The sequence below is a fragment of the Xenopus laevis genome, chromosome 5S (assembly GCF_017654675.1).
Source record: "Xenopus laevis strain J_2021 chromosome 5S, Xenopus_laevis_v10.1, whole genome shotgun sequence".
NCBI lineage: Eukaryota > Metazoa > Chordata > Amphibia > Anura > Pipidae > Xenopus > Xenopus laevis.
In genome coordinates, this window is record NC_054380.1 from 29,896,784 (window position 1) to 29,917,434 (window position 20,651).

Genomic DNA, 20,651 nt, shown 5'->3' on the forward strand with positions numbered 1-20,651 from the left:
GGTTGAGCAGCTTGCCGCCCCCCTAAAATCCTGCCACCCTAGGCCCGGGCCTAGGTGGCCTTTCCACAAATCCGGGCCTGGCAATAAACATTATACATAGTCACATTCCGTTGTTCAGTTTGTTCAGGCCAACCGCCGTAATGATTGGACACGGAGTGAAGAGCGGCTGCAGCCCTTGTTTACTTCATGGAAATGCAGCCACCAACATGGAGCATCAACAGATTTGTTTTTGCAATAAATCATCCACAGTCTCACAGGATTGCTTGTCAACTGTCCTCAACCTGAATTACATTCCCACATAGTCAAAATCAGTCAAATAGCCCAATCAAATTTGGGCTTGTATAAACAGCTTAAAGCAGGCCCGGACTGGCAATCTGTGGGTTCTGGCAAATGCCAGAGGGACTGCTATAAGTTCCCATAGAAAGTCACTATTTAGTGGGCTGGTGGGGACTGTTTGGGCCTCTATGTGGGCTGATTGGGCCTCTGTGTACCTGAAATGCCAGGGCCTATTTTAATTCTCAGTCTGGACCTGGCTTAAAGATAAAAAAACCCTACCCTACATAGACCCCCTTCCCTCCTCCCCCCAGCCTAGCTGTAATCTTTACTTAGCCCTCCGTGCAGATTCAGTCCAGCGGAGTTCACAGGCACCATCTTCAGCCGCTTCTAGAGTTGCCACACCTGCTAAGGCCGGGGCCGGTATTACAAATTTACCGGCAATGCAGTTGCCGGTAATTTGTAATACCCTTTAAAAAAAGCCCCTGGCCTGCCCCCAAAGAACTTACCTTTTTCCAGCGCCGTGGACGTCTCTGCGATGTTGCTCAGCCCCTTTTGAGGCACGTCACATAGCTCCGCCCCCTTTTACATTACGGACCGCCCCTTTTTTGTGCCCGCCCCCCCCATTGGCTTTATAATCTTTTTGAGTAAAGGTGGCAACCCTAGCCGCTTCGGTAATCTTCGGAATGAGACCAGCACTTCAGCAATTTTCGTGCGTTTCGGCGCATGCACAGTTGTCACAAAACAGAAAATTGTTCCAACTGTGCATGCACTGCTATGCCTGTCTCATTCCGAAGATTACCGAAGAGAAGAAGATGGCTGTCGTGAACCCTGCTGGACAGAAACTGCACGGAGGTAAAGACTTAGGGGCATTTGCCCGGGGTAGCGAGGGTTTTTTTAACTTTAGGGTTTAGTTTTCCTTAAAGAAAGTAGATATGATAGCTCATTCATTTTATAAAAATGAAGACTTTTGGGGGCATATTTATCAAGGGTCGAATTTCGATTTGAAAAAACGTAGAAATTCTAATTCAAAAAGACCAACCGAAATTAAGCTAAAGTTTTTTTTGTCAAATAGGTCAGTTTTCGATCGAATAGGCCCATATTTGGCTGAATTCGAATCAAAGTTTTTCCCCAAAAAAACTTTCAAAGTCCACCAATTGACTCCAAATAGGTTCTAGGAGGTCCCCCATAGGCTAAAACAATTCTGCAGGTTTTAGATGGCGAATGGTCGAAGTTGAATTTTTAAAGAGACAGTACATGATAAATTTCGATATTCAAATTTTCATTTTTTTTTTCAAATTTAAATCAAATTTGGACTATTCCCTAGTCCAAGTACACAAAAATATCTTGAAATTTGCATTTTTTTCTTTCGAAAATTCACCTCGACCTTTGATAAATCTGCCCCTTAGTGTCCATATGTTGTATATAACATGTTTAGGGACAATAAAATGAACATAAACCTTTTTTCTCTTTATTTTTTACATTTATTGTGTTTAGAGAAATAAGATGGTAGTAGAAATGTCACTATGGCAGCACAGCATGCTCTTGAACAAAGCACAACTACAAAACTAAACAAGACCTGTGATACGTGCCTTTTTTCACAACTTCTTTTTATAAACCATGGATGTGGCACACCCAGCTCTTTGGTCATTAATAGAGTTCAGCGTTATGTGACTGTTATGGGGCAGGATGAGAGAATTGATCCTACAATTCTATATATAGCCCTTACATGTATTCTGGTGGTCAGCTAACCATTTTTGAGAAAAATAAAAAAGAGAAACTCTTTTACCACAAGAAAAGAAAAAAGATCTCAGTGGTTATCACCAGGGGCTGACACCCATCAGAAGGGCAGTACTTGAAAAATTCTAATAGAAAAGTACCCCGTTGGTAACCTCTAATTTTATATCTAGTAGTAAGTTACTTCACTGCTATATAAATAACAATAGCAATACTTAAGTTAAAGTGCAGTCAGTGCCGGTCTTTTAACTCATCAACAATTTTATATAACCCAATCAATTCCCAGGCCAATTCTTAAATTAATTATAATTATAAAGTGCTGTTTAGTGCATATATCAAATGAAAAATAGCCAAATTAAAAAGTTAAAAAAATTTTTTTAACAATCAATTAATTTGAAATTCATGATTAGGCTTAGGTGTAATAAAGGATGTCAACAATTCATTGGTAAATGCCAATTAATTATACAAAATAGGGTGAGTTTAAGAAGTTGATGTTGTAAAAAAAAATGATTCACATAGAATAAATATAAAGTGCAGTGCGATAAGAGTCAATTATTAAATAGATAATTGCGTAAAAATGAGATCTAATTTAAATTAAATTATGACCAGGAGTTAAGATCGGGATCAAACAAAGTGACCTCAAAGCAGGTGCTTATTTTTGACTTCCTGGCTTGAAGGCAAGTTTTAATTTCATAAAACCAGGTGTACTGCCAAATATAACCTCTTGTAGGCTACCAGTCTACATAGGGGCTACCAATTAGATGCTTAAAGCCCTCATTTGGAACCCACAGTGACTTTTTATCATGCTTGTGATGCTTCCCAACTCTTTTTATATTTGAATGTGTCTCATGGGTAGAAAAGGTTGGGGACCCCTGTTCTATACTATGGGGATAGCTGGTGCTAAAGCAAGTTTACTTAATGACCCCTTTCATACTTATATCAAGAGAGTATATCTTGTGTAGATAACCCCTCCACCCTAAAAATGCTGAAAATTGTGGCCGTCAGAAGTATAAACCAATGTGCCAGGCAAACTGTCCCCATGTAACAACTGTTTTACAACATAATTGCTTTTCTATATGTGGCCCCAGTCCTAGAAGATGCTTGTATGTTCTTCCTTTTTTTTTTTATACAAAAACACTAAAAAGATTCCAAATCCACTTGAGCCTACTTTACATAATTAAAAAAAAATACTTTTTCATCAAATCAGGCGAAGAAGCTCTGATGGCTAATAGTAGTACAGTTTGCAACTACGAAAATTTCTTTTTTTTTTCCAGTTCCCCGCCACAATTTGAAGCTTTGCGCAGAAATTACAAAGGACTTATGGGGCTCATTTATCAACACTGGGCAAATTTGCCCACGGGCAGTTACCTATAGCAACCAATCAGTGATTAGCTTTTTGTAACCAGCTGCAAGTAGAACAATGCAGCAATCTGATTGGTTGCCATGGGTTACTGCCCATGGGTAAATTTGCCCAGTGTTGATAAATGACCCCATTGAGAGCTGAGGTGGCGGTGGGTGAAGTCAGCAATTCTAACACGAAGAAAGCTATTTTTTTTTGTCTGTAACAAAAGTAAAAGTGGAAGCACGTATAAAGCGGATTGTACGTGGAACAACAGCCGCTTCTCACTACTGAATTACGCCGCCTCTGCTCATCGCACCTAAACAAGGCAGCGAAGCGTTGCGTCACTACGTTTACATGCAGACGTGACTCCGGTCTCGCGAGACGAGACTTGCGTTGTCGGGGAGTTCTGAAAGAGAGGAGGAAGCTTACAGTTTACAGCTTTGCAGAAGGTGTAAGTAGCAATGTGCGACTGAGAAATGAAAAAGCGGGAATATTAGGCGTGGAGGCTGCGCATCTCTGTAGATTACAGTGTAGAGTTTCAACTCCCCCGGCCTATGTAACCCTAGCCAATTCATTGCACATCTGTTTGGAGGCTTCTATATCTGCATGCATTTTATTTGCGCCGTGTTTGAGAGTTAGCGTGGGGAGTTTGACAGCTGGGATATAGGAGTGCTAAGTCTGGAGTGTGATCATTTTATGTATTCGTGTGACATCAGCGAGTCGAATTAGAATGGGACGTCTGAAAAATCAGACTGCTTGTGAATTGGAAACCAAGAATGAAACAAATGTTGCATGATACAGTCATGGTATAAGTCAAAGCAGTATGAGATCTATATAAAATTGTAATACAAATCAAAATCATATATTTTACCAATATGAGCCGTGTGTATCCTGAGCGCACCATCTAAATCTTGAAAATGGGGATGCACCGAATCCACTATTTCGGGTTCGGCCGAACCCCCGAATCCTTACCGAAAGATTCAGCCAAATCCTAAACCGAATCCTAATTTGCATATGCAAATTAGGGGTGGGAAGGGGAAAACCTTTTTTAATTCCTTGTTTTGTGAGAAAGTCGCCCCTAATCTGCGTTTGCAAATTCGGATTTGGTTCACCCGGCAGAAGGATTCGGCCGAATCCAAATCCTGCTGAAAAGCATGAATCCCAAACCAAATCCTGTATTCGGCGCGTCCCTACTTTATTGATAATAAAATCTGGTTTGCTGTCTTTTTAAAGGAGAACTAAAGAAGTAGCTAGAAATGTTGTTCATTATGTTTTGGGCTTCTGTACCAGTCCAAGGCATCCACAGCCCTTTAGCAGTAAAGATCTGTGTCTCCAAAGATGCCCCAGTAGCTCCCCATCTTCTTTTCTGCTGATTCACTGCACATGCTCTGTGCTGCTGTCACTTACTGAGCTTAGGGACCCACTCTATACAATATACAGTACACATGGAATATAAATGTCACAATATAAGGCTGATTAGTAATTAATACAGATAATTACTACATGGCAGCACAGAAACCAGTGCAACTAGCATCAGAATTTATATATAATAATAATCAGCCCTGTAGCATCAGTTTATATTACAGGACAACCTCATTTTCTGCTTGATAATTTGTGACGACCCCTAAGCTTAGCTTCTCAACAGCTGCTCAGAGCCCACTGAGCATGTGAGTGTCACAGACACTTTCCAAGATGGTGACCCCCTGTGACAAGTTTGAAGTCCTGGATCATTGCTGCTATTGACAAGCTGAAACTTTAGACTGATGCAATACATTCAGTATATAAAATCTGACATTTTTAGCCATATTCATTTTTAGGGTTTATTTCACCTTTAAACAAGTCATAGGGGCTCCTTTATAAAAACTGGGGTTTTAAAATCTGCGCCTGGGCAGTAACCAGTTACAGGTCGAGCAATAAATGCAAACATTTAATTTGTTGCCATAGGTTTCTGCCCAGGTGCAAGTTATAGGAACAGTAACACTAAGAAAATGAAAGTGTGACAAGTTAAACTAATGACAATATAACGCACTGTTGCCCTACACTGGTAAAACTGGTGTGTTTGTTTCAGAAACACAACTATAGTTTATATAAACAAGGTTCTATATAGCCATGGGAAGCAGCCATTCAAGCACAGGATACACAGTAGATAAGTTAAAAGAGACATTTTGTGTAAAAAATAAGAACGTACCAGTGCTTTATACTCATTTAGATATAGAAGAGTGGTGCTTAAAAAGTAGTGATTCAGGCTGATTTATTGAATATTTCTACAAAAACCCTAATAATCCCTCCCTTCTCTTCCACTTCCTGCTCCCTGAATTCTCAGGCTGTGAAGGGGAGCTGCGGCTCACTGCACTGTAGGACAGGAACCAATCAGCAGCTAGCAGGATCTGATAGTGAACCTGTCTGTGCTTGTGTGACTGCAGGGATGTGATTGGCTGTCGCCCTCCTACTGTGCTTCTGGCAAGGACCATTAGGACACGTCCACCCCTCATTTGAAACACAGACAAGGGGGAGCTCCAATAAATGGGCTTTTTTTTAAAGATAATATTCATTTTTAGCACCATGTAAAAGCAACACTATATATTACTTATAATTGCCTTCAAAATTAGTTTTTTTTTTTTAATTTATCCTATATGTCTCCTTTAAGTTCTGAAGAATCTCATTGTATACTACAGAGCTTATCTTTTATCTGCTCTGTATCCTGTGCCTTTTCTCCTTTCTCCGCTTCGAATGGCTGCCCCCATGGCTACACAGCATCTTGTTTGTATAAATCAGGGGTAGGCAACCCGCGGCTCCGGAGCCTCATGCAGCTCTTCATCCTGCTTGCTGCATCTCGGTCTTGCGGCTTTGCCTGTCACGTCGTCTATACAGCCTTCGCATTTGCTGGCGGCTTCTTGAGTGTGTGACTGCGGTAAGCTAATGTTTAGCTTACTGCGGTCGCACACTCAGGAAGCCGGCAGCCGGTGCGAGGGCTGTATAGACGTCCCAGGACAGGCAAGACCGAGCCGCAGCAAGATGATTCATTATGGTCCTTACTGCGGTCACACGCTCAATACAAGAGAGAAGCCTCCAGAGTCCAGCTGCAGCAGGTGTGAGGGCTATAGACGTGGATGTGATGCATATTTTAATGATGTCTATAGCCCTCGCCTTTAAACAGATGAGAGCACTAGCATTTAATAGGGCTGTTCAGTGTTTCATTTATTTCAAAGTAGGCCTACACATGCACACTGCACTTCTGTTTGTTGTTTTCTGTTGTTGTAACAGTTAAAATGAAAAAAGGCTAAAACTTTTAAAAGTTTATAAGCTGTGTTATGTTTTACGGCTCCAGACTATTTTTCTTTAGTGGAAGAGGGGGCAAAATGGCTCTTTTGATAGTAAAGGTTGCTGACCCCTGGCTATAGTTTTTGAAGAAAATACACCAGTTTTGCAGTGCAACAGTACATTCTATTTTCATTACTTTAAAGGAACAGTAACATCAAAAAATGAAAGTGTTTTTAAGTAATAAATAAATAATGTAGTGTCCCCCTGCACTGTTAAAACTGGGACGTTTGCTTTAGAAAGACTATTATATTTTATATAAATAAGCTTCTGTGTAGCCATCGGGGCAGACATTCAAGTGCAAGACAAATAGTAGCTAACATAAGCTATGTAGAATCCCATTGTATACTACAGAGCGTATGTTATCAGCTGTATAACCTGTGCCTTTTCTCCTTTTTCAGCTTTGAATGGCTGCCCCCATGGCTACAAAGCAGGTTGTGTATATAAATTATAGTAGAGTTGCTGAAGCAAATTCACCTGTTGTGCCAGTGCAGTCCAACAGTGTATTATATTTTAATTCATTTAATACACTTTCATTTGTTGGAGTTACTGTTCCTTTAAAACTAAAACACTTTAATTTTTTTTGGTGTTACTGTTCCTTTAATGCTCGGGATTTATAAATGAGCCCCAGTAAGATTAGGTGGCAGATAAATGAACGCATTCCCTTTAAACAGGGAAACTATGCTTTGTTGAAATCCATGTATCTAAACATTGACCATATATTGCTATAGAAAGTTTAAAGGGGTTGTTCACTTTTAAGTTGACTTTAAGTATGATGTAGATAGTGATATTCTTAGACACTTTGCAGTTGGTTTCCCTTTTTTTTTTATTATGTATGGTTTTTGAGTTATTTAGCTTTTATTCAGCTGCTCTCCAGTTTCAACAGTCTTGTTGCTAGGGTGCAAATTACCCTAGCAACCGTGCATTGATTTAAATGAGAGACTGGACTATGAATAAGAGAGGGCTTGAATAGAAGGGTGAGTAATATAAAGAAGCAATAACAATAAATGTGTAGCCTTACAGAGCATTTGCTTTATAGATGGGGTCAGTGATCCCATTTGAAAGCTTGAAAGTGTCAGAAGAAGTCAAATAATTAAAAAAAAAACTGTAAAAGAAAATGAAGACCAATTGAAAAGTTGCTTAGAATTCACCATTTTATAATATACAGGTATGGGATGCATTAACTGGAAACCTTTTATCCAGAAAGCTCTGAATTCTGAAAATGCCGTCTCCCATAGACTCCATTTTAATTCAAATAATCCAAATTTTTTAAAATGATTTCCTTTTTCCCTCTTATAATGAAACAGAACCTTGTACATGATTAAAACTAAGATATAATTAATCCTTATTTTAAGTAGAAACAGCTGTTAGGTTTATTTCATATGTTCATGATTTTTTAGTAGACTTAAGGTATGAAGATTACAGAAAGATCAATTTTCAGGTCCCAAGCATTCTGGATAACAGGTCCCATACCTTTACTAAAAGTCAGCTTAAAGGTGAACAACCCCTTTAAGGTTTCTTCTTGACTTTGTGATATTTCACTCTCACTGTGTATGGTTATTTCTAGAAATAATGTGGATATTTAGAACCCATGTCGAACATCTATGAAGAAAAACAAACAATGATTGCAGCAGGGGATTTGCAGGAGTTTGTTCCTTTAGGTCGTGACCACAGCAAGCGCCACCCCAATGCACTGAACCTTCAGTTACGGCAGCTACAGCCAGCCTCTGAACTGTGGTCCTCTGATGGGGCAGCAGGCTTGGTAGGATCACTTCGGGAGGTAACCATTCACGAAAAGAATAAGGTAATAATGTGTTACATAGCTAAGAATTTGTTTATATACAGATATCAGTCCCATTATCCAAAAAACCCAAACTATGGGCAAGTTATGCAAATAATTACAATTTTTAAAAGTAAAAATGAAACCGTAGCTTGTACTTGCTGGTAACTGGCTGCATGAATCCACTTTGGTGGCAAAACAATCCTATTGAGTTTTATTAATGTTTCATTGATTTTTGACAGTCTTAAAGGACAAGTAACACTAAAAATCTTTATTAATGCTGCCATCCTGGACAAATCTATCTTTACTATTTAAAACATAAATAATGCAATAAAATCTCACTTCTGGTCTGGTTTAAAAAGGCGATGTGGCGACCTGCACTTATGAGCATCTCCCGATGTCTTGCTAGCCGGATTCTTTTTAAAACCGAAAGTTACTTGCTGTGCTTTACAGATGATTTTCAGCCTACTTGTTCTCCCTTTTGGTTAGCAGGATTTATTTCCCTAAGAGCTGTGAGCAGTAAAGGAGCAAGAGCATGAACATACTGATTTTGTCCGGGGGTTTCTTTGGTTCTGACAGATTTATGGGTGAACTGTCTGCTGCATTAATTGCTCGTAGCTCCTAGAGAAATAAATGAAGCTGAGCAGATAAACACACAACCCCTCCCCAAACCTAAATGCGGCAGGAACGTAGAGGGAGAAGGCAGGCTGAAAATCATTCCTAAACAGGGCAAATAATTTTCCGGATTTAAAAAGAAACCGGCTAGGAGGACATTTGAGAGTGCACGTAAGTGCAGGTTGCCACATCACCTTTTTAAACTAGGGATGCACCCAATCCAGGATTCGGTTCGGGATTCGGCCAGGATTCAGCCTTTTTCAGCAGGATTCGGATTGGGCCGAATTCTTCTGCCTGGCCGAACCGAATCCTAATTTGCATATGCAAAGTAGAGCGGGAAATCGCGTGACTTTTTGTGACAAAACTGTAAAGTAAAAACTGTTTCCCCTTCCCACCCCTAATTTTCATATTCAAATTAGGATTTGGTTGGGTATTCAGCCGAATTCGGTGCATCCCTATTTTAAACCAGACCGAAAGTGAGATTTTATTGCATTATTTATGTTTTAAGTATTAAAGATAGATAGCTTTGTCCAGGATGGCAGTATTATTGGAGGGGAGGAATTCATTTTTTTCTTATACATTTTTAGTGTTACCATTAAGGTATGGTAATCCTCAGAAAAACCCCAGGTCCCAAGCATGCTGGATAATAGCTTCTATACCTGTATTGCAATCAAATGCGGGCAATGCTCATCTATAACTCACCGCTTGTTGTAGCGTCGGGTGCAAGCTGCACACGCGCTGTACCACTCTGAATCCTGGGAAAGTGGTTTATTGTGCCAACAAACTAGGTCTGTTCTTGTATTGCTTTCCTGTGGTATTGCATTTAAAAATAGCTGAACTGGTAGTGTCATGTATCATATTTTGTAATGTTTTATTTTGTAAATGGGCACTGGAAAATGTATGCTCTTTGGCTTTTCCTCTTTCTTAATCCAAATACTTTGCTGAATTTCTCAACAAGTAATAATTTACTACTATGTTGCTTTTTGAAGCATATTAAACACAATATGATTCAAAGACTTAATGCCCATTATATATTTTTAGGAAAGTTGGCAGCTAAGGAAAGGCGTTGGTGATCCTGGTGAAGATGCAGAGTATGATGAAGAACTATATGTAGCTGGAAACATGGTGATATGGAGTAAAGGGAGTAAAATCCAAGCCTCTACTGTATATAAGGCATTTACTGTTGACAGCCCAGTAGTACAGGTAATGTGGGTATCAGAGCTGCTAGAAAACATTTGCTTTTTTTTCTAAAAATGAAAGTGTTATTACGTAATTTACAAAAAAGAAATGTTTCTGTTCTTATAGATAATTAAAATTTGCTGCTTCTTGTACTCTCCAGAAAATGTTTGTTGTCTTTCACTTCATTCAGTGATATGTGAGATGTATAAATAGGTCTTGAAACTGGGGGAATATATATATATTCAGGTAGCTGACCTGTGTGTGTGGGACAGATACATTTATATTATTTTTCATTTATGACTCCCAGGGGGTGTTAATGCAAGAGCACAATGGGGTGCAAGAGCACACATCCCTCTACAATGCTCTCTGTAATTAGCGCTATATAAAAAAAAAAATATGCAGCCGTCTGTGAAGTGCTCAGTGTCAGGACACACAGCTAACCCTTTCCTTAAAGGGACAGTTTCAGTGTGAAAATTAAAAACTCGATAAATAGATACGCTGTGCAAAATAAAAAAAAAATTCTAATATAGTTAGTTAGCCAAAAATGTAATGTGTAAAGGCTGGAGTGACTGGGTTTGTAACATAATAGCCAGAACACTACTTCCTGCTTTTCAGCTCTATAACTCTGAGCTAGTCAGCGACTTGAAGGGGGGCCACATGGTACATATCTGTTCAGTGAGTTTGCAATTGAGCATCAGCATTCAGCTCAGATTCAAAAGCAACACATATGACCAATGTGGCCCACCCTCAAGTCTCTGATTACATTTTCGGCTAACTAACTATATTAGAAACATTTTTTTATTTTGCACAGCCTATCTATTTACCCGGTTTTTATTTTTACACTGAACAATTCCTTTAACACTTACTTTTAGGCAAGCGGTAATATCAGATCACTGATGCAGACTGTGTGCCCTGTTGCTCCCTACCTTGTACATTTGAATGACGCATGTAAAGGCAAGGGCATGTAAAGGCAAAACAACAAAATCCCATTTTTACTTTCTTTAATGAAAAAGAAACCTATCTCTATTATGCTTTAATTAAAAAATGTGTACTGTTATTATAAGAAACCTGTATGCAGTGAAATTCTACCTTGATTTACTGCTGGGGATAGGAATTGTCAGACGGTCCCTAACTGCTGAGCAGGGAAACAATTATACTTATAAACAGCAAGGGGAGCCCCCACCTTACTTACCAGCTATGCAGAACTCAAGCAGCTTTGTTTTTTCCCTGTAGAGCAGTTGCGACTGTGTAGAGATTTGTATTGGATTTTATTTTTGCTTTTATATCCCTTTTACTGTTTCCAACTCCAGCTGCAGGGACAAAGATCATGGAGCCAGATTAAAACAGATAAACTGGGATTCTATTTGGAGGATTGTTTTGCTTTAGCTACTGGTTCTGCAGAGGTGGAGAAAGTTTGTATTAAACAATACAAAAACTAAAAAATCCACATTAGATTACATGACAACACAGGACCCAGTGCAGTCTGCCTATTCTGATTATTAATCAGCCTTGCTGTATCAGCTTCTGGCAGATATTATTTTACTTGTTTTGATAATTAATGACAATCCCTAAGCAGCACAGACCACACTGAGCATGTGCACAGTCTTGGTCTTGCAAAGATGTTTAACAAGGTTACAAGATGGTGACCCCCTGTGGCCAACTTTGAAAGTATAAATCATTTATTTGATTAGGTTTGTGGTGCAGTAAGTTATAGTATAAAAAATACAGCATTTCTAGCCTTTTTCTTTTTTAGACTTTACTTCCCCTTTAAGGTAGGGGGCAGGAGGGGAGGATGTCTGCATACTGATGTCTACATACTGATTGTTTGTACTTTTCTAACTCTTTGTAGGATCTGTTTTTGATATCAGTAGCAATCGATCACTTCTTTGCTGGTTAAATCAATTGTTGAATGAATGTGACAAGCTTAGCTCCTAAATTTGGAAATGAACCTAGAGTGTACAATGCTGAACAAATACACTTTAACTGCCACCTTAAAGGGTACCAATCATAACTAAAATCATTTCCTAATAAATACACTATGTGAAAGCTCAAGAATTTTTAAAACAGTTAGAATTGTTCAAGATTTTTAAAACAGTTAGAATTGTTTGTATAATGTTAATCATCAGCTCACTATTCCTTCTGAAAGATCTCCCCTATCTCCACTGCAGTTCTAGCTGAGGCAGCCATCTTGGATTTCACCAGCTCCTCCTACCTAAATCTTCCCAGCCAACTGCAGCTCTGAAATCTCGCACATGCTCAGTTGAAATTCCTTGTTGCTTATCAACCCTTCTAAGCTATTTTCAAATCAGCCAAACCTCTGTGTTAGCTGCTGTACAGTAGTGCTGCCACCTGGTGGAAGTTAGTGTGTGTGCCCTTCATTTGCATAATGACATCACCAGCAGGGGACAAGATAGGAAAATCTCCTGATACTTCTAATGGAGGAGTTTACTAAAACAAAACATTCTGGGTAGAATACTCAAAGCAGTGTAACAATCTGAGCATGCTCCTGAAATTTGCATATTATAGTCTCTGTTATAGTCTCAGAATGGCCTCCCTCAGTGAAAGAACCCATTTGACAAAGTAAGGGATTTTTTAAAATCAAAAAACGCTTTTTCAAAAAACTATATATGTAGTTTGATTAAGTGTTTATGTTGTACTGGTCAGATTGTTAATATGTGTTTGATTTTGGCTGTGATAGGTGCCCTTTAAAGGAATTGTTCAGTGTAAAAATAAAAACTGGGTAAATAAATAGGCTGTGCAGAATAAAAAATGTTTCTAATATAGTTAGTTAGCCAAAAATGTAATGTATAAAGGCTGGAGTGATTTGATGTATAACATGTCAGTCTGAACACTACTTTTCAGCTCTCTTGGTTTACACTGACTGGTTGCCCTGGTTACCAGGCAGTAACCAATCAGAGACTTGAGGGGGGGCCACATGGGTCATATCTGTTGCTTTTGAATCTGAGCTGAATGCTGAGGATCAATTGCAAACTCACTGAACAGAAATGTACTATGTGGCCCCCCTTCAAGTCGCTGACTAGCTCAGAGTTTTAGAGCTGAAAAGCAGGAAGTTGGATTCTGGCTGTTTTATTAGACATCCAGTCACTCCAGCCTTTATATATTACATTTTTGGCTAACCAACTATATTAGAAACATTTTTTATTTTGCACAGCCTATCTATTTACACAGTTTTTATTTTCACACTGAACTGTTCCTTTAAAATATGATGCATTGATTAAAGGAAAACTATACCCCCCAAACAATGTAGGTCTCTATAAAAAGATATTGCATAAAACAGCTCATATGTAAAATCCTGCTTCATGTAAATAAACCATTTTCATAATAATATACTTTTCTAGTAGTATGTGCCATTGGGTAATCATAAATAGAAAATTGCCATTTTAAAAAATAAGGGCCACCCCCTGGGATCGTAGGATTCACTGTACTCACAAACATACCAACAAACCATACATGTTAGGTCACATGAGCCAATTAACAGACAGAGTTGTGTCTTTTGCTTCCACACTTCTTCCTGTTAGAGATGTAGTATTTCTGGTCAGGTGATCTCTGAGACAGCACAGAGACCAGTACGAAATGGTGGCTCAAGGCAAGAGATGTATAAGGCCAATATTTACTTAAATATATATTCCAGTTTGGTAAGATTCTTTAATATGCCACTTAATATGATATGAACTATCTGTTGCTTCAGTGTTCATTTTGGGGGTATAGTTTTCCTTTAAAGTAGAAGTTGCTATAACATTCAAATATGTGTTTGTGTAGTCCGTGTATTTTTTTCCCTTTAAGAACTGTTATTGATTCAATGGGGATAATTGTTCACGCTGTAAGAAACTGATATCTTAATACTTTTGGGAAAATAAAGCTATGTGCCCTATATATTAAAATGTTTTATTTTTTCTTTTGTTTGCAGGCTTTGTGGTGTGATTTTACCATATCTAATGATACAAATGATAATGAGAGTGGTAAGTTTGAAACAGTAAATTTTAATGAGAACTTTTTAAATGTATGCTACATTTTTCTTCTTAATGAAGCTTAATTAACTACATAGCTTTACAAGTAAACACAATAATTACTCTTTATCTCCCATTGATCAGAGATGAGGAAAATTATCTTTGAAAGCACTTAAAGGAGAAGAAAATATATGGAGGCATTTTAATGCCAATAGACTAGCTGCAATAGTGCAAGCTAGAATGCTGTATTTATTCTGTAGAATGTTTTACCATACCTGAGTAAAAAGCTCTAGAAGCTCTCTGTTTAGAATAGCAGCTGCAGTATTAGCTTGGCGTGACATCACTTCCTGCCTGAGTCTTTCCCTGCTCACTTATAGCTATGGGCTCAATTTACAGCAGAGAAGGAGGGGGGGGAGAAAACTAAGCATGCTCACGCCCGGGGCAAGGAGGTTTGACCTGAAGGCAGGAAATCTGATACAGAAGCCCATGTGTACACAATAGAAGGAAAGAAATGCTGTGTTTCTTTTGACAGAGGAGCAGCATTACTTTGAGGGTTTACTGGTGTATTTAGGAGGACCTTTTTGATAAGCTTACATTATATTTTAAAGGAAAAGGAGAGGTTAAAACTAAGTAAGCCTTATCAGAAAGTAAGAATGTGTGATTTTTTAACCAATTATAATATCTAGAGAAATTGCTTCATGAATAGGGGCCTGAAGCATTCCCATCAGTTAGATCTGTTTTTGATTTATAAAAACTTTCAGGAAATTTTTAACAAAATGACATTTGTCAAACTCGATACCTGTGTTTGGCCTATTATGTTTGTTTGATTTGTGCAGTCCAATGCCATTCTGCTCCATAGTGTTTTGATGCTGATGGCTAAGAAGCACTGTCTGCTGTCAAAATCCTGGCTTCTCCATTCCTATCATGTCATGGGAAGTCTGCAGACCATTATTTTCCATGCTAGAAAGAATCTTTCTACTGTGGAAAATAAATTGTTTAATCACGGATGTTAACTATACTTCCTAAAGCGATCATGATAGTTAATTTTGTCAGGATTTACTTTAGTCTGCAGGAATATTCATATTATTGTACAGATATACGATTTTTATGTTAATATATGCTTTTTATTATAATATATGTTTTGTGTTTGTACTACCACATGGAACTTAAAGGTATATAAGTCTAATAAGGGTTTTAATGTGCTTGTGTCTCTGCTTTACCCTTATAACTAGATTCTGGTTTGAATTGCTTCTAGCAGACTTGCAGATGAATATTATTTTATGGATTAAATTTCTTTGGAAATCATTAGATGTTGATACTCTGAATGAGTTACATTTATTTGGGATCTTGTTTAAAGGACAACAGCTTATATGCCATTACTAAAAGACTTAAGGAGCCAATTACTTACCTCGGTGCAAAGTGCAGTTTCAGATGCAATTGACATGGTTTTATCCACAATGCAGCATTTTCTCCATAATTCCAATGTAATTGCACCTGCAAGGGGGCGATGCTCCTGATGCAGTTGTGTGCACTGTGCAGTTTAAAATAAGTGCATTTGCACATGAGCTTTTTGCTCAGTTGAAATTTTTAACGATTGGGTGGGTTCGATTCCAGCTCTCTGCATCAAAAGTACATCTGCATGCAATTTTTTAGCCGAAAATGCACTTTTTATTGATGCAGGCCACTGTGGGATTTACCACCAGCTTCAGAGGTGGTGGTAGCTCCTTGGTAACCCTGCATGAATAGACGCACTTACACAAAATTCTAAATAGCAGGCAGAACAAAGTCAAGGAGCACAACTTTTTGGAAGTGCAAGGAGTAGCTTTGGCTGCAAATACCTTTTAATGAGTGAAATGTTGTAATGCAACAACTGCAGCGAACTTTCTGTGAATGCAACTGCACTTGCAGTAAGTAAATTACCCCTTTAGACTATAAAGAATTAGTCGTTTTTTTTTTTAAAGGAGAACTAAACCCCCTTTAGCCAAAAGTCCCCACAGCCCCCTCCCCCTACAGTGGGACATTTGGCTAAAGGGGGGTTTAGTTCTCCTTTAATGCCAATAGAGGCTTGTAATGTTCCATGTGTGTTCACTCATGTATTTGTATCTGCTTTCTATTTGATTTTTAGATGAAGGCAAACTGGAGAAGTGTGTATGTGTGCTGCAGAGCTCCTGTATAAATGTGCATAACACTGATGGGAAGGATTACATTGCGCCTTTACCTTTCCAGGTAAAGTGGAACATTCATTATGTGTTGCTATAAAATGAGTGTAATTTATCCACCTGTCTTTATATTTTAAGCCGAGTTATAGATGAGCAATGTTTATAGTTTATAAATGAGCTTCAGAGTGTTGCAGTGATAGAAACAAGCTGCAGTAACTGGCAAAGAGGAAGTTGTGTTTAAGGCATAGGTGTTGAAGCTGGGGGGAACCTGGGGCCATTACTAATACTAATTTAACAATTGTGTTTTTTTTATAGTTAAACATTGGCAGTCAGTCGCCTGTGTGATAGCAGACATTCCTATATTCCCTTGCCTGTCTCTTCCCATATACTTGTTCTGCAGGGTATAGTTGAATGCAAATGTGACCCACCTGCAAACCTTCCCCAAATCTTTCCACAACAATTAGCAGCGTACGCTTCTCTTAAAGTAGTTCACCTTTAAGTCAACTTTTAGTATGTTTTAGTTTGTCCTATTCTTCAATTAGTTTTCAGTTTTTTATTTATTTTTCAACATTATTTAATTTTTCTTTAACCTTGTTCCAAATTTCAAATGGCAGCAGGCAAAAATCTATTGCTATTTGAGGGTAAAGTGTTATTGTTACTCTTTATTAATTATCCTTCCATTCAGGCCCTCTCCAAATCATCTTCCAGTTTCTTATTCATACCACTGTGTGTTTGGACCCAAACAACCAGATAGCTGGTGAAATTCCAGCTGCTAAATAAAAAAAATAAAAAAAAGCCAACGAAAATATAAAAAATTAATACCAATTTCAAAGTGTATCACAATATCACACGTTGTATTACACTTAAAGATAAATCAAAGGCACACTTCTTCTTTAAAGGGGTGGTTCACCTTTAAGTTAACTTTTAATACTTTATAGAATGGCCAATTCTAAACAACTTTTCAATTGGCTTTAATTTTTTCTTATAGTTTTTAAATGATTTGCCTTCTGACTCTTTCCAACTTTCAAATGGGGGGGTCACTGACCCATCTAAAAAGCAATTGTATTATTATTGGGACTTTTTACTACTTATCTTTCTATTCAGGGCCTCTCTTATTCATATTCCAGTCTCTTATTCAGGTCAGTACATGGTTTCTATGGCTATTTGGACCCTAGCAACCAGATTGCTGAAACTGGAGAACTGCTGAATAAAAAGCTACATAATTAAAAAAAAACACAAATTATAAAAAAAATAAAGACTTTTTCCAATAAATTTTATGTGTTACCATTCTTCTAATATTGACATGTAAAGTCAATTTTTTCAACTTCCTAAAGCAGCTTTGGGGGGGGGGACCCTCTAAACTATTCTAAATTGATACATTTAGTTGCTACATTTCTTATCTTTATTCCTGCTGAGCAGAATCTCCGGGTTTCATTAAAGGCATCTGTTAGAATTGATACAATAGTTGCTAATACTCCAGAGATGTTGCTGAAACAAGTATCAACTAAATGTTGCAAAATTGTAACAGTTCAGAATCTGCACCTGAATTACTGAGCTGCCAGACTCAAACACCAGAGACAGGGACATTAAACTTTAAACTTAGATTTTGGTAAAAGCAGTAAAAAGTTAAAGATGGAAAGTAATTGAAAAAAGTCTTTATTTCTGGTCAAACAATAGAAAACAATAGAGCTGAAAAAAGTATGAACAACCTGTGACTAATCCAGTGAGCTTCTTGCTATAGGAGTATTTCATTCGTATCATATCAATTCCTCTCTTAGGTTGATTTATCATTTCAAAAATCAACCAATGCACTTGTGACTGATTATTTCTCAAGTCATGGATATGTCTAGAAACGGGTATCACTGGATATCCCCTTAGGGACTTTTTTTTCTGTTTCTCCACACGTTTGAGCCATGTACATTTAGTCACAAGGACATTCGTTTATTCATATAGGTGTCTGATCTTCTACCCTTTAGTTTGGTGTTTTATTTTGTCTCTACTGAGCAGAATACACAAGTCAGACAGGGACTACCATATTTATGGGGCTCTAAATGACATCTGGTAACCTGTTCATCTCATTCTGTTACAATTTGATGTGATTATTCCCTACATTTTTACATCTATCTTTTTACATGTATCTGTGTCTGACATAAAGTAATTTTCCCCTCACCATTGTTTAAGCTTCACTATTTGACAACATTGTGCTTCTCCTGTTTTTTTTTGTTTCTTACTATATATATGTTTTATGTCTTTAAGGTTGCTAACGTTTGGCCTACCAAATATGGCCTACTTTTTGAGCGTAGCAGTAACAGTACCTTGCATGAAGTTCCCCAAAGTCCACCCAGGTATGTATATGTGCACTATTCTAAAAGTCATACTGTGATTTGTGCAGTACTTTCCTATCTAGTAAAGTGCACTTGTGGTTCCGGCTTTTACTTTGAAGGGAATGTAAATCTTCAAAGCATTCATATAAAAGTGTTTTTCTTATAAATGTTTTTTTTTTTACCCAGTTGGTGGAGAAGCATCTGACAAACGGGTATATTTATCTAAGAGTGAAATTAGAGATTGCCACAGTCCTCTAGAGTCAAATTCCGCCACTCTGCATTCATTTCTATGGGATTTTTAAAAGAGTATTTATCAATGGGTGAAAGTTCACCCTTTGATAAATTTGTCTTTCAAAATCCCATAGAAATGAACGGAGAGTGGCAGAAATTTCATTCAAGCAGACTGGCAATCTCTAACTTCACTCTTTGATAAATATACCCCATAGACTGTAAGTTCCCAATCATTTGAATGGAAGACACAATCAGGTCAGAAAGTGCATTTTTACCACTGTCATTCGCCTTGAGAGCACACTGGCAAATTAAAGGCAAATAATTATTGTATGCCTTTACCTTATACAACCATTTATTTTTTAAAAATGAACATAAGTGAATTTTAACAGTTCTAATTAACTAAACCTTAAATGTTCCTTTCATGGGTAACTGCATTCTTCCTTTTATTCATTTTTATCAGTTAAAATTCAAAATTCATGTCCATTATCCTTCTTTGAACTCATTCATTTACAATCTAACTATAGTTTACTGTTGTCTTTCTTGCCATTGCAGAGAACCTCTTCCAACCATCTTTAGCATGTTGCATCCGTTAGATGAAATAACTCCATTGGTTTCCAGATCGGGAGGTAAGTTTCTTCAACCTAATCCTTTAAGGAATATTTTGTTTCTTCCTAAGAATTTTTTCACAAGTGAGTCAAGGAACAAGTTAACATCCTGGTTATATACTTTTCTTGCTTTTTAACCAGTGTTTTTCTTCCTCCAGGAATATTTGGCAGCTCAAGAGTGCATTATGTTTCAGATCCCACACTGAGGATTGTTTTCACCCATTCTGATCCTTCTATGGTAATGACATATGATAATGTGCAAGGCTCACATACTGTTTGGGCACTACGGAAAGTAAAAGCTGAGGTGAGAACTATATAATATCCTATATTCATGGTGGAGTAACTGGAACTTGAAAGTGGATATATGCATGAATAATTAAGAAATTTAACTAAGCTTTTTGGATGTTATCCTTTATTTACATAAGTAATTTTCAAGCAATACACAGCAAATTCTAAGCTAGTTTCCCGGGAGTCAGAAGGGGAACAATTTGATCCGGCTGCTGTGGTGAGCTATCCCTCTGTTTGCTGCTGAGTAGTGTTCACCTTTTCTTCTGTGGAATTTAAACGAATGCTCCTCTCGGTGATAAAATGCAGCTCCCCTTCCTGTAGTTTGATCATTGACTGTCAGCACGAACAAATAAAGAAATTTGACTTGTATGGTATCCTGTCCTTTCAGCCTATGGAAATGTTTAACTTAAAGAAGAAGGAAATGTTTAATCACTGGGGGTGCCAATGGTTCGGTACCTCCAATAATTATAATCGCTTGCCTCAGACCTGGGCCAGAATCCTTCTTTGTTGAAAAATGGGCCAGTCCAGTAGGTTGACAAAAAGTCAACCTGAGTCTGACCCGTCCATCTCTGGTGTCACGAAAGGGTGTGGGGCAGGTGTGCCTATAAATAGAGGCGGTCGGAGGACGCAGTGTAAGGTCACAGGCAGGAATAGCGCAACCTGAACCTGCGACCCGGAAATCTCGTGTGAAAGTAGACCTGAATTGCCAGCTTTGGGCCTGCCTGTACATCACTTCAGTCTAGGGAACTGTTTTATTGGACACTCACTTGTCACAGGGATCCCTTGTTGCTGGTCTGGGCTATGCATATGTGCAGTAGAGTAAAATTTAAAT

At 38.0% G+C, this 20,651-nt stretch overlaps 1 protein-coding gene across 2 annotated transcripts in view; it reads left to right on the forward strand.

Annotated features, from left to right (window-relative positions):
• Positions 1 to 3,505: 3,505 nt before the first annotated feature.
• The window catches only part of anapc1.S (anaphase promoting complex subunit 1 S homeolog), a 66,924-nt gene continuing 49,778 nt past the window's right edge, over positions 3,506 to 20,651 (forward strand). The window contains exons 1-8 of one of the 2 annotated variants that reach the window (XM_018265114.2): positions 3,506 to 3,803; positions 8,238 to 8,474; positions 10,107 to 10,268; positions 14,173 to 14,224; positions 16,338 to 16,438; positions 18,628 to 18,716; positions 19,479 to 19,552; positions 19,690 to 19,835. In XM_018265114.2, coding sequence (XP_018120603.1) covers positions 8,262 to 8,474; positions 10,107 to 10,268; positions 14,173 to 14,224; positions 16,338 to 16,438; positions 18,628 to 18,716; positions 19,479 to 19,552; positions 19,690 to 19,835 — 837 coding nt within the window. In that variant the 5' untranslated portion in view covers positions 3,506 to 3,803; positions 8,238 to 8,261. The remainder of the gene's footprint in view (positions 3,804 to 8,237; positions 8,475 to 10,106; positions 10,269 to 14,172; positions 14,225 to 16,337; positions 16,439 to 18,627; positions 18,717 to 19,478; positions 19,553 to 19,689; positions 19,836 to 20,651) is intronic. The other variant, XM_018265115.2, reaches the window with a different exon arrangement.